The sequence below is a fragment of the Oculina patagonica genome, chromosome 12 (assembly GCF_052425735.1).
Source record: "Oculina patagonica isolate OP01 chromosome 12, crgOcupat, whole genome shotgun sequence".
Classification (NCBI taxonomy): Eukaryota; Metazoa; Cnidaria; class Anthozoa; order Scleractinia; family Oculinidae; genus Oculina; species Oculina patagonica.
Window position 1 is genome coordinate 20,697,292 of NC_135769.1, and position 14,564 is coordinate 20,711,855.

Consider the following 14,564-nt stretch of genomic DNA (forward strand, 5'->3'; position numbering starts at 1 on the left):
TTGCCAGTTTGAATGATATAGGTGCTTATATAGCGCATTTACAAAGCTCAATGCGCTTCACAATTAGAATTTTGGGATGAGATCGGACATCAGCATATAAGGCGCCTATGGCAGCCGCTATCCGTCCATGTGTATGATCTCACCCCACCACCCAACCCATGGAATAGAACAGACCACAACACTGGGAACTTCATGCCCTACTCTTTGCGATGAGTGTGTGGGTTCTTTAACGTCCCCTGCTGATTATAACACTGAAGATGCAGGAGACGGGGCCTACGGTTTATCGTCCTTATCCGAGAAGACTAGAATGTCTAACCATTTGCAGATGTAATTACAAAGGCAGCACATTCTCCTCAGTTATTTTAAGACCCTGAGTGTTGGTCCGGTCTGGGAGTCGAACCCGAGACCTCCCGCACGTCAGTCCGGCGCTCTACCACCAAGCTAACCAGACTTTCAACGTACAGATTGTGCCTTTTGGGAAAAACACCGCCACGTGAATTCAGCCTAATATTCACTCCAGGTTGAAAAGAGCCAAATAAGAAGTGTCACATGAGGCACTGAAAACGAAGATTTTCGGCCCTGACATTGAAATACATAAAGTATCTTAAAGCTTAATTTTTCTCCAGATCCAGCAAAACCAGTCCGTTTGAAACTTTTTAAGTTTCAAAAAACCAGTCCGTTTGAAACTTTTAAGTTTCAAAAAACAGGAAAAAAACATCACCACATGAATTCAGGCATATGTTCATTACAGGTTCAGGAACAAGAAAGTGCCACACGAGGCACTTTTAAAAAATGAAGATTTTTGACCCTTGTGTTGAAATTCCACCAAATGGATTAAAGCTTATTTTCACTCCAGATACCCAGATACAGCACAAACAGCCAGTTTTAGACTTTAAATGTACAGTTTGGGTCTTTTTGGAAAATTGCCAACACGTTGATTTAGCCTAAAGTTCACTCCAAGTAAAAAAATATCGAATAAAAAAGTGCCACATGAACGCTTGAAAATGAACATTTTTGGCCCTTGTGTTAAAATGCCAACACAAAGATTAAAGCTTATCTTCACTCCAGATCCAGCAAAACTTGCCAGATTGAGATTTTAAGTTACAGTCTCCGCCGTTTTGGAAAAACGCCACCATGTAGATTCCACCTAAATTACACTCCAGGTTCAAAAGAATCGAATAAGACAGTGCCACATGAGCCACTGAAAAATGTTCATTTACAGTCCCTCATGTGGCACATCCTTATTCGATACTTTTTTACCTGGAGTGAACTTTAGGCTCTGATGATTATATAACGAGTTAAAAAACTGAATAATCCGAAAATGTTTCACGTCTGCGTGATAATACAGTCGAAAATAGGAAGGAGAAAATTTCCGGCACAATCAGCAAGATATCGTTATTATCTTCACCTAATCAAACTGTTTTATTAATTAACTAGTAATGATATATTTACGTGACTCGCAGGGCCTCGCGAAGCTCTGGGTTGAGGGAGGGGGGGGGGGGGTGTTATAAATAAGGAGTGGATTATTTGAAGTTGAACATTAATTGAATTGTAACGGGCATGGCCGAAAGGAAACCCTCGTTCCCAGGGTCTACTCCGCTTTGAAGATGGCGGCTCTTTCTGGTTCGTAAAGAGGTATAAAGCGTTGGGAAGCGCAGGCTATTTTAACGAAATCATCGGACGGGGAAATTATTGGATAGTCGCATTTTGAGGAGAGACATTTATTTGAGGGCAATATATTAACCAAAAAAGAGTAGGGAAAACGAACGGCAGGGATGATTTCGAACCCTCCGCCCGCGCGCCCCTGATGGCGATGAAAGGTTTATTAAGCCTTCGAATAGGCGTTGAGGGAGTATTATGTGGAAATCAGTGTTATTTTATTCCGAAAAGAAAAACGATAAAAATGAAAGGCTCAGAATTCGAACCCACAATTAAATTTAAAAGTAATAATAAAAAAAACCCAAGCCGGATTCGAACCCTCGCCCTCAGTCCTTTTCGAAGATCTAATTTACTATAATTTACTTTGTTGCTTAACATATGTTAACTAATTTTAAATCTGATTTGTGATACGTTATGTAAAGACAACCCTTTCTTTCTGTGAGGAAAATGGGCGCGCAAGGGAGGATGGGAAGGCGAAAGGAAGAGAGACGTCTCTTCTTTCTTCTTCCCTTGGTTTCTCACGCTTCGCGCACGTCACCAGCCGCTCGCGCTTCGCGCTCGCCTTTGTTTTTTGCAGCCTAAAATGCGAAGAACCTGAAAAGGAGGCAGCAAATATATTATTACTCTCCTTTTCCCCGTCTCAAGTGTTAATTAACTTTAAAGTTTTTGTTAGCTAAACATTACAGTTTCTTATTCAGAAAAGAATTCGATTTTCAAATCCAATGATGGCAATATCGACCTCCTCTCTGGTGTACGCACTGTGTCTGGCCGCCATGATAATTTTCAACATAGCAGGCAATTCTCTCGTGTGCCTTGTAATACTGAAGAAGAAAGCAATGAAAACCTCGATCAACTGGCTTCTTTTTCACTTGGCCATGGCGGATTTACTGGTCGCTGTCTTCTTCATTCCTCCTTGCATTCTGAGTCACTTCATTGAGCAACCAAGCGGCGTTATTGGAGACTTGCTGTGCAAGTTCATTACCGGTGGAGGCTTGGGTTGGGTGGCAGCTGTAGCCTCAAGCTTTCTACTAGTGGCGATAGCTTTTGAGCGTTTCAATGCCACCGTACGTCCACTGGAACAACTCAGTCGTGGTCGGTCATCCTGGTTGGTACCAATTCTGTGGATTCTAGCCATCTTATTGATCACACCCATGTTTGTGGTATCGATTTACGATGCAGAAAATCACATGTGTGAGGCGAACTTCCCAGATTATGCAACAGCTCGAGGATATTACCTTTTTTGGTCATTTTGTAATGAATTTCTACCTATAAGCATCATGGGATACCTGTACACGCGGATTATTTTATGTCTTCGCAACCGTGTTCTCGTACCAGGCTGCTCTCCAAACTCCGTATCACAGTCCAGAGATAAAGTAACTAAGATGCTCATCACAGTCTCTGTCATCTTCATCGCGTGCTGGACGCCTCCCGCAGTGCTTTGCGCACTGACTCCCATGATTCCTGGCCAGCGCGCCACAGTTTATTCTGTGGCCAAAGCAAGCGCGCTGTTGAATTCCTGCCTCAATCCACTGGTGTACACACTTCATAGTCAACAGTTCAGGAAGAATCTCGCTGCACTGGCGTCTTGCATCAAAAGGAAGTAAATCCCATTCACTCCAATCGAGGGCAAACAACGATTCTGAAATCAAATTTATGAATTTAAACTGTCTTGAAAGCCTGTTCGTGTTAACTTTCGATCTTCATGTCAGAGTATTAAGGTTCTTGCAGTTGGTCAACAACTAGCAGTCGATAATTATGACTTGAAGAGAATAGAGACGCTCTAGCTCGTTAAACATTCAACAGACTACGATACACTGCCAGTCATTTGTAAATAAACAATCGCAATTTATTATATTATTGCTCTGTTGCTGAAAAAATATTCTCAAACTCATTAACAATTCATCAAGTGAGAACAAAGAAAATCATAATCGTGAAAGAGCAGTTTGAATACCCGGTCTTAATTAGCTCGGTTTACTCCGTAGTTTTTGTTTCGATTGAGAAGATATAAAAAAAACACTCGAGCTAGTGTCTCTTCGGCTATCCAAACACCTCGAATTTCGTTAAAAAAAACTTCGCTGCGTGTCGTAATTTCAACTCTCTTCTCGGTGTTTGGATATCCTGATGAAACACTGTCTCTCTTGTTTGATATTTCACTACCAATATCTGTCCAGAACATCGAACTGTAAAGTACACTGTCATGATTTTTAGCATGATTGTAAAACAAGTTCAAAACTGAAGAGTCCGATAACTTTTCATATTTGCATGATAATACAGGCAAAAATAGGTACGAGGAAATTTCGGAAACAATCAGCAAGATAGCTAATTTTCTTGACCTCATAAAACTGTTTTATTTTTAACAGGTTAAAAATCTGGCAGGACTTAAATAGTTGTAGATTATGATAAAAGTAAAGGATATTAAAAGTACAGGTTTCGCACTATTTGTAACAAAAATAATAAATTTATTGTAACTCATAAGTTATAAGCTTCATAGCCAGATAGTTTTAAAACTATCTGTTGGCAAAACCTGTTAAGAGCTCAGAAAAAGTCAAGATGTTTTACAGTTTGTACACAAAAGAAATCATTACCTCGTTTCTGATTTCAACTCTACTACTAAGCGAATAGGAAACAGTATCTGTGAAAAGGACTATTGTCAAAGAATGAAAGTTTTAATTAAATTTCCCCATCCTACCTGACTGTAGGTGACATTTCAATTCTAAAACACATCATTTGTCTTAGAAGACGACTAATAATTCGGTTAGAGTTGAAACAATTAACCAAAAACAGAGCAGGGATTTCAAAGACATTTTGTAAGTATTTAAACTTTACAGAACTTCACGCAGAATGCGTTTGAGATATTATTTTTAATTCGAAAGAAAGAAAATTCAGTTATTTTTTGTACAAGAAATGATGATTTGTGTTCTACCGTAAAGGAAATATTGATCCCTCGTTTAAATATTGATCCATTCAGTGTTTAAATGTGCAGATATTATATTGTTCTACATTTTGACTTGGAATAATTTTTATGGGTCCAACGGTTTTACTGATAATAGTTTTAGCTGAGTACATCATTTGCCAAACTTTTATTATTCGAAATATGATGGACGCCTACTAACAGTATATCTCGTATGAAATGAATATATGAAATTCATATATTTGTACTGCAGATATATATTTCATATATTCATTTCATATCTTCTCCGTCCACGGGTATATTACGAACTCACAATTGACCAGCTCCCAGTTGGCTTGATAGCTCAGTTGGTTAGAGCGCTGCACTAGTATCGCAGAGGTCATGGGTTCGATTCCCCGTTCAAGCCTGAATTTTTTTCAGGCTTGCTTTTCTCAACTGCTTAAGTTGAGTACATTACTGCGATGATCTTTCATTTGCTTAAAAAAGTATATCTAGTGTTTTAATTTTCGATATTTAGGTGAAAAACAACTCATTCCAAATCTAGTGTTTGAAGTATGTTCATTCTTGTAAAATGTTTTACGATTAAAGGCAAACAAAGAGTTTCAGTTGGTCAACAAATAGCAACAATATGTGATGAATGTTGACAGAGGAAGCTTGCCAATATGTTAAAATGAATAGATACGTGATTTAGTTCGTTCAACATTCAACAGGATACAATGCCGTCGTTAAAAGTATTTGTCGAGCTACAATTGCAGTTTATAAATTTTTTACTTCTTCATCAACTTATGTTGACCAATGTATAAATCTGCTCAGTAACACTCTCCTTTTCCTAGTCTTACAGAAAACGTTTACTTTCAGAGACGAATTTGAATTTCAAATCCAAGGATGGCAATATCGACCTTTTCTTTGGTGTACGCACTGTGTCTGGCCGCCATGATAATTTTCAACATAGCAGGGAATTCCTTGGTCTGCCTTGTAATACTTAAGAAGAAAGCAATGAAAACCTCGATCAACTGGCTTTTCTTCCACTTGGCCATCGCTGATTTACTGGTCGCTGTCTTCTTTATTCCTCCTTGCATTCTGAACCACGTTATCGAGCAACCAAGTGGCCTTATTGGAGACATGCTGTGCAAGTTCATTACAGGTGGGGCCTTGGGGTGGGTGGCGGCTGCATCCTCGAGCTTTCTATTGGTGGCGATAGCTTTTGAGCGTTACAAAGCCACCGTGCGTCCACTGGAACAACTCAGTCGTGTTCGGTCATCCTGGCTGGTACCAATTCTGTGGATTCTAGCGTTGTTATTGGTCACGCCCGTTTTTGTTGTATTGACGTACGATGCAGAAAATCAGATGTGCATGGCGAACTTCTCAAATTACGCAACTGCTTGGGCGTATTACCTTTTTTGGTCATTTTGCAATGAATTTCTACCTATAAGCATCATGGGATATCTGTACACGTGGATCATTTTGTGTCTGCGCAACCGTGTTCTCGTTCCAGGCTCTTCTCCAAGTTCCGTTTCACAGTCCAGAGATAAGGTAACCAAGATGCTCATTTCAGTCTCCGCCATCTTCATCACGTGCTGGACCCCTCCCGCAGTGCTTTGTGTACTGAGTCCCGTGATTTCTGGCGGGTACGCCACAGTGTTTCATGTTGCTACAGCATGCGCACTGTTGAATTCATGCCTCAATCCACTGGTGTATACCCTTCATAGTCAACAGTTCAGGAAAAATCTTGCTTCGTTGGTGTGCAGAGTACACAAAAGCAAGTAGTTGTAATTCTGAAAACAAAGAGAAAACCCTGATCCTGAAATCAAGTTATTAGTTAATTATAGGTAGGTTCTAGTTTGGATTCCGATGGACTCAAACTTAAGAGCTTTATTTCCAAATCGAAAATAATGGTGTGCTTATAATGTAAGTAGTTTTAATCAGCTTTTCAGTCTTATCAATGTGGGTTTGTAAGAATAATTACACAGCTCTGTAACGCCAGCCAGAAAAAAACGTGTTTGCAAATGTTGTGTAATAAAAACAATGTTTAAGTGATAGATACAGTCACCTTATTCGATGGTTTAACATATAATACGCGCGGATATTTTGCGAGTTGCGTAGAACGAGCAATGAGCAAAATGTCCGTTCGTATTATATGTTAAAGCATCGAATAAGGAATTTATTATTCCACTATTTTTTACACTAAGTTTGGCTCGGTATTCCGTAAGTTTGTCCGTCCGTATTTTTGCCCCGTTGTACTGTGTAATAACGTGGTATATTTTTTCGCGTTCTTTTGCCCTAATATGGTAAAATGGCGCAATAGTGCAATAATTAAGAATTAATCTATGAGCCCGCGTTGGATACGAGGTGGTAAATAGCCAACGAGGCTGACTGAAAACGAAGATTTTTGGCCCTTGAGTTGAAATGCCATCACAAAGATTAAAACTGATTTTTTACCCGAGATACAGCAAAACCTACCAGTTGGACCCTTGAAAGGTACAGTTTGGGCCTTTTTTGTAAAAACGCCACCACGTGGATGGAGCCTAATGTTCACTCCAGGGTCCAAAAGAATCGAGTAAGAAAATGCGACATGCATTAGGCACTGTACAGGAAGATTTTTGGCCCTCGTGTTGAAATGCCACCTCATAAATTAAAGCTTATTTACTCTCCACATCCAGTGAAACCTGCCAGTTTGAGACTTGAAATGTATAGTGTGGGCCTTTTTGGAAAAGCGCCACCACGTGAATTTAGCCTACTGATTGCTCCAGGTCCAAAAGAATTGAATACGAAAGTGCCACATGAGGCAACGAAATGACGATTTTTGGCCCTTGTGTTGAATTGCCACCACATAGATTAAAGCTTATTCTCCCTCCCGATCCAGCGGAGCCTGCCAGTTTGAGTTTTAAATTTACAATTTGGGCCGTTTTCGAAAAACGCCACCTCGTGAATTCAGCCTAAAGTTCACTCCAGGTTAAAAAGTATCGAATAAGAAAGTGGCACATGGGGCACTGTAAAGGAAGATTGTTGACTTTTTTGTTGAAATGCCACCACGTAGATTAAAGTTTGCTTCCACTCTAGATCAAGCAAAACCTGCCAGTTTGAGACTGGAAATGTACAGTCTGTTCCTTTTTGGAAAAATGCCAACACGTGGATTCGGCCTAAAGTTCACTCCAAATCCAAATGAATCAAATAAGAAAGTGTTACACGATTGACTGAAATTGAACATTTTTCGCCCTTGTGTTGAAATGCCACCAGGTAGATAAAATTTATTTCCACTCCAGATCCAGCAACACCTTCCAGTTTGAGACTTGAAATGTACAGTTTCGGCCTTTTTGGAAAACAGCCTGCTTCTTGAATTCAGCCTAAAGTGCACTCCATGTACAAAAGACTGAATCAAATGACATTTCGGCCTTTGTATTGAAATGCCACCACATCGATTAAAGCTTATTTTCTCTCCAGTTCCCGAGAAACCTGACAGATTGAGACTTACAATAGACACTTTGAGCCTTTTTGGAAAAACGCCACCACGTCAATTTAGCCTAATGTTTACCCCAGGTCCAAAAAAATCGAATAAGAAAGTGCCACATGAGGCACTTTAAATAAAGATTTTTGGCCCTTGTGTTGAAATGCCATCACATAAATTAAAGATTATTTATACTCCAGGTCTAGCTAAACCTTTAATAATAATATAACAAGTAGGAAAACCGAATAGTCTAAAAACTTTTCATATCTGCATAATAATAAAGTCGACAATAGGAAGTAGAAATTTTCAGGCTTAATCAGCAAGATATTGTGATTATCTTCACCTAATAAAACTGTTTAAGGCTTAAAATCGGGAAGGACTTGGATAGTGCTATATTTATGATGCTAGTAAAAAAATGTTAAAACTGCAGGTTCCACAGTATTTTTTAAATGAACGAATACGTTTCTGTTAACTCATAAGTTATAAGTTCACAGCTAGTTCTTATCTGTATGCTTAAACTGTTTAGAAGCTGAAAAAAGACAAGATGTTTAACAGCTTGTACGCAAACTAAATCATTACCTCGCTTCTGGATTTTACTCCTCTGCTAAGCGAATAGAAAACGGTGTCTGTGAAAAGGACTACTGTCAAGGAAGAAAAGGTCCATTTTAATTAAATTTTTCTATCCTATAGTGACTGTGGGTGACATTGTAATTTCAAAGACGCATCAATTTGTCATGGAAGATGACTAATAACTTGTTAGGAGTTGAAACGATAAATTAACCAAAGACAGAGCAGGGATTTAACGAAGCTTGATAAGTACCTGAGGAGGAGGCAGCAAATATTAAACTACTCTACTTTTCCCCGTCTTAAAAGTTTACTAATTTAAGAGTTTCTTATAGAGAAAACGATTACTTTCAGTAACGAATTTGAATTTCAAATCCAAGGATGGCAATATCGACCTTTTCTTTGGTGTACGCAGTGTGTCTGGCCGCCATGATAATATTCAACATAGCAGGCAATTCTCTGGTTTGCCTTGTAATACTGAAGAAAAAAGCAATGAAAACCTCAATCAACTGGCTTCTTTTCCATCTGGCCATCGCTGATTTACTGGTCGCTGTCTTCTTCATTCCTCCTTGCATTCTGAGCCACTTCATGGAGCAACCAAGCGGAGTTATTGGAGATCTGCTGTGCAAGTTTTTCTTCAGTGGCGTCCTTGGTTGGGTGGCAGCTGTAGTCTCAAGCTTCCTACTGGTGGCGATAGCTTTTGAGCGTTATAACGCCACCTTACATCCATTAGAAACACTGAGTCGAAACCGGTCATCTTGGTTGGTACCCTTTCTTTCCATTCTAGCCATCCTTTTGGTCACACCCATGTTTGTGGTATCGACCTATGATGCAGAAAATCAGATGTGCGTGAAACACTTCCCAGATTATCCAACAGCTCGAGCTTATTACCTGTTTTGGTCATTTTGCAATGAGTTTCTTCCCATAAGCATCATGGGATACCTGTACACGAGGATCAGTTTGTGCCTGCGCAACCGTGTTCTTGTACCAGGCTGCTCTCCAAACGCCATGTCACAGTCAAGAGGTAAGGTGACCAAGATGCTCATCACAGTCTCCGTCATCTTCATCGCGTGCTGGACCCCTCCCGCAGTGCTTTGCGTGTTGTCTCCCGTGATTCCTGGCGAGCGTGCCACAGTTTCTTATGTGGCCAAAGCCAGTGCGCTTTTGAATTCCTGCCTCAATCCACTGGTGTACACCCTTCATAGTCAGCAGTTTAGAAAGAATCTCGCTTCACTGGCGTCTTGCTTCAAAAGGAGGTAGTTCCTACTCATTCCAATCGAGGACAAAAACGGTTCTGGAATCAAAGTTATGGATTTAAACTGTCTTAAAGCCTGTTTGCATTTGGAAAAATATCATCGTGTTTAATTTTCGATCTTCGTGTGCGATGTAACCCATTCCAAATCTAGTGTTTGAGACATGTATATCCTAGAAAAATAATTCATGATTCATGATAGTCACAGTATAAAGGCTCTTGCAGTTGATCAACAAAAAAACACTGTACAGTCGATAACTTGAAGAGAATAGAGGCATGTACTAGTTCATTAAACATTCAACAAACTACGATGCACTGCTAAACATTTGTCTATAAACAATCGCAATTTGTTATATTTTTCTCTGTTGCTAAAAAAATGTTGACCCCACAATAGAATCGCTTTGAGGTGTTGATCGCGATGTTTCGACTGCAATACTGCCAGTCTTCATCAGGCGATGTGGTTGACTGTTTACGTGTCGCTAATTGTAGCGTGTTGATTCGCTGCTATTAGTGCATTTCGATCCTCAGTATTATTCTGGCTGTTAGATGTTGTTCCTTCATAGGTCCGCAGCAGAGCGTATTCCTATCTTACAACGCGATGAACAATAAACACACTTTAAATGACAAATGTTGACCCATGTATAATCTGCTAAATAGTGAAATATGTATCGACCAGCGAGAAAAAGTGTGTTTGCAAATGTTGTTAAATAAAAGCAATTCATATAAAGAAAGAGAATGTATTACATAAGAGAAAAAAGAATAAATAGATCAATGAAACAACCTTCTGTAAAGACCTAGTGTAACCTTCATGTTCCCAGCGACTCAATAAAAACACCCCCAGGAGAGACAATGATCTACCAAGGTATTTCTTTATCCCCCAAAAGTGAACGACAAAAAATCTCTAATTAAAACACCAAAACAGGTTCCCCAATGTTAGCCGAAATGATAGTGAAAGTAACATCCATTAACTTCCCAAGGAAGATCAAACTGAAAAAAAAAGATTGGGTCTTTTTGGAAAACCGCCACCACGTGCATTCAGCCTAATGTTCACTCCAGGTCCAAAAGAATGGAATAAGAATATGCTTCATGAGGCACCGTAAAAGATGATTTTGAGACCTTGCGCTCAAATACAACCACGTAGATTAAAGCTTATTTTCACTCCAGGTCCAGCAAAACCTTTCTTTTTGAGACTTGAAATGTACAGTTTGGGTCTTTTTTGAAAAATGCCATCACGTGATTTCAGGCCAATGTTCACTTCAGGTCCATACGAATCGAATAAGAATCTGCTACATGAGGCAATGAAAATGACAATTTTGGGCACTTGTGTTGAAATACCAGCAGGTAGATTAAAGGTTATTTTCACTCCAGATCCATCAACACCTACCAGTTTGAGACTTAAAAATGTACAGTTTGGATCTTGCGAAAAATTCCATCACATGGATTCAGGCTTATGTCCACCCCATGTCCAAAATAATCGAATACGAAAGTGCTACATGAGGCAATGAAAAAGACGATTTTGGGCCCTAGTGTTGGAATAGAACTCATGTAGATTAATTTTTGGTCTTTTTGGAGAACCACCACCACGTTTATTTTGCCTAATGTTCGCTCAAGGTCCAAGAGAATCGAAGTGCTACATGAAACACTAGAAATGACGATTTTGGGACCTTGTGTTGAAATACAACCAAGAAGATTAAAGCTGATTTTCACTCTAGATCCAGCAAAAACTGCCAGTTTGAGACTTGAAATAAATGTAAAGTACATAGTCATTTTTAGCATGATTGTTTGTCATGTTACAGAAGAGTCCGATATGTTGTCACATTTGCATAATAAAATAGGCGAAAATAGGAACGAGAAAATTTTCGGGACAATCAGCAAGATATCGTAATTATCTTGACCTCATAAACCCGTTTTATTTATAAACAGGTTTAAAATCTTGAAGGACTTGGATAGTGTTAGCTTACGATGCTAGTTAAAGATGTTAAAAGTGCAGGTCCCACAGTGTTATTAACTTCAGTTATCAGATAACCTTCACAGCTAGATCTTATCCGTTTTATAACTTTGTGTTAAAACTGTTTTAGGAGCTTGGAAAACGTCAAGATGTTTTACAGCTTGTACCCAAAAGAAATCATTACCTCGTTTCTGATTTTAACTATTCTGCTAAGCGAATAGGAAACGGTATTTGTGAAAAGGACTATTGTCATAGAATGAAAGTTTTAATTAAATTTCCCCATCCAACCTAACTGTGTGTGACATTTCATCATTTCGGTTTAGAGTTGAAACAATAAATTAACCAAAAACAGAGCAGGGATTTCAATGAAATTTTGTAAGTTTTTCAATTCTTAAACTTTTAAAGAACTTCACACAGAATGCTTCTAAGATTTTATTTAATTCAAAACAGAGAACTTTCAGTTATTTTCATGTACAAGAAATGTTGACTTCTGATCTACCATAGAGGAAATAACTTTTGTTTTGGGTGAGTAATAATAATCTGTTTGTCAAAATATTCCATACAATGTTCATATGTGCATTACAGATACTGTTCTAGCTTTTTCTTTGGAATAATTTTTATAAGTCCAACGTTTCTACTGATAATAGTTTAATTTAAGAGCTTTTCAGCAGAATACATCTCATTTGATAAACTTTTGTTATTCGAAATGTTGCGGCCGTTCGAGTATATTTCGTGTTTAAATTTTCGATCTTTGGGTGCAAAATAATTCATTCTAGCAAAATGTTTTTATGATTCAAAGAACACATAGAGTTCTAAACAAAAAAACAACCATGTAGATGTTGATTGTTGAAATAGAAGGCTTGTTAACATGTTTAATTGAATAGAGACACCTTTTAGTTCGTTGAAAATTCAGAAGGGTACGATACACTGGTTGACAGTATTTTTCGAACTAGCAACCATCCTCGGAGACCCAGGGGCACTTGTGGGACGCGGGATTTCGGGCGAAACCCCCCCCCCCCCCCCCCCCAACCCCCCCCGGCCACTAGCAACCCAATTTACTGTCTTTTATCTTTTGCTCAACATATGTTGACAAATTTTTAATTTGCTCAGTTATAGGATATGCAAAGACGTCTCTCTCTATTTGTGAGGAAATTCGCGCGCAAGGGAGAAAGGAAAGGCGAAAGGAACAGAAACGTGTCTCCTCCTAGTTCTTCTCCTTCCCATGGTCCCTCGAGCTTCGCGCACGTCAGCAGTCGCTCGCGCTTCACGCTCGTCTTTCTTTATTGTAGCCGAAAATGTGAAGCACCCGAGGAGGCAGCAAATATTAAACTACTCTTCTTTTGCTCGTCTTAAAAGTTAATTAACTTTACAGTTTCCTATATGTTTACTTTCAGAAACGAATTTGATTTTCAAATCCAATGATGGCAATATCGACCTTTTCTTTGGTGTACGCACTGTGTCTGGCCGCCATGATAATTTTCAACATAGCAGGCAATTCCCTGGTCTGCTTTGTAATACTGAAGCAAAAAGCAATGAAAACCTCGATCAACTGGCTTCTTTTCCACTTGGCCATGGCGGATTTACTGGTCGCTGTCTTCTTCATTCCTCCTTGCATTCTGAGCCACTCATCGAGCAGCCAAGCGGCGTTACTGGAGACCTGCTGTGCAAGTTAATTTTCGGTGGAGCCTCGGGTTGGGTTGCGGCTGCAGCCTCGGGTTTCCTGCTGGTGGCGATAGCTTTTGAGCGTTATAACGCCACCGTACGTCCATTAGAGACACTGAGTAGAAAACGGTCATCCTGGCTGGTACCAATTCTGTGGATTCTAGCGATCCTTTGGTCACACCCCAGTTTGTGGTACTGACGTACGATACAGAAAGCCAAACGTGCGTGGAGAACTACCCAAATTATGCAACGGCTCAAGCGTATTACCATTTTTGGTCATTTTGCAATGAAATCCTACCTATAAGCATCATGGGATACCTGTACACGAGGATCATTTTGTGCCTGCGAAACCGTGTTCTCGTTCCAGGCTGCTCTCCAAACGCCATGTCACAGTCAAGAGATAAGGTAACCAAGATGCTCATTTCAGTCTCCGTCATCTTCATCGCGTGCTGGACGCCTACAACAGTGCTTTGCGCACTGACTCTCGCGATTCCTGATCTGCGCGCCACAGTTTATTTCGTGGCCAATGCATGCGCATTGTTGAATTCCTGCCTCAATCCACTGGTGTACACACTTCATAGTCAACAGTTCAGGAAGAATGTGGCATCACTAGTGCCTTGTTACAAGAGAAAGTAGTTCTCACTCACTCCAACCGAGGGCCAAACGGTTCAGGTTAATGGCCTTGAACTATCTCAGTTTTTGTATGAAAAGAAACGCCAGCTTATAATACTAATAATTTTCGTCCGTCCTTCACTCAAGCTTATTAAGGCTTGGCTTATAATTACCTGTTAAATTAGCATATTTTCATTTTAGTCGATAGCTTTTGTCTAATCTTTCTAAAAGGGGCTATTAACACCAATTTTAACAATATGACGAACTCCAATTTCTTAGGTTTTGGTCTTGTACCATTCAGGACCATTAACGGTTTAAAAATAAATTACACAAAAATGGGAAAAAAATTGAGTTAAAATGATTTTCTTTCGTTCATTGTTCTATTACCCATAGAGGTCTTCAACAACCCGCCTTTTTATCACACCCTGGTTAGGAAATAAACACATAATTTATAAGTCAAATATGTCACCTGACACAATAATCATGCTGAAATATTTTTCAATTATTTTAA

The 14,564-nt window shown here is 39.4% G+C and overlaps 4 protein-coding genes and 1 pseudogene across 4 annotated transcripts in view; all 5 read left to right on the forward strand.

Annotated features, from left to right (window-relative positions):
• LOC144632171 (uncharacterized) overlaps positions 1–14,564 on the forward strand; it is an 80,083-nt gene that overhangs the window by 15,293 nt on the left and 50,226 nt on the right. The gene's annotated exons all lie outside the window — the stretch shown is intronic.
• Positions 2,385–3,280, forward strand: LOC144631430 (QRFP-like peptide receptor). Its single transcript, XM_078489857.1, has one exon. It carries the CDS (start codon positions 2,385–2,387, stop codon positions 3,261–3,263), a length of 879 nt encoding a protein of 292 aa, XP_078345983.1. The 3' UTR covers positions 3,264–3,280.
• On the forward strand, positions 4,400–6,652 carry LOC144631428 (neuropeptide FF receptor 2-like). The gene is made up of 2 exons (XM_078489856.1): positions 4,400–4,466; positions 5,429–6,652. The coding sequence occupies exon 2, from the start codon at positions 5,456–5,458 to the stop codon at positions 6,335–6,337; it is 882 nt and encodes a 293-aa protein (XP_078345982.1). The 5' UTR covers positions 4,400–4,466; positions 5,429–5,455; the 3' UTR covers positions 6,338–6,652.
• On the forward strand, positions 8,025–10,684 carry LOC144632873 (allatostatin-A receptor-like). Its single transcript, XM_078491627.1, has one exon. The coding sequence runs from the start codon at positions 8,961–8,963 to the stop codon at positions 9,837–9,839; it is 879 nt and encodes a 292-aa protein (XP_078347753.1). The 5' UTR covers positions 8,025–8,960; the 3' UTR covers positions 9,840–10,684.
• LOC144631431 (neuropeptide FF receptor 2-like) lies at positions 13,201–14,077 on the forward strand (annotated as a pseudogene).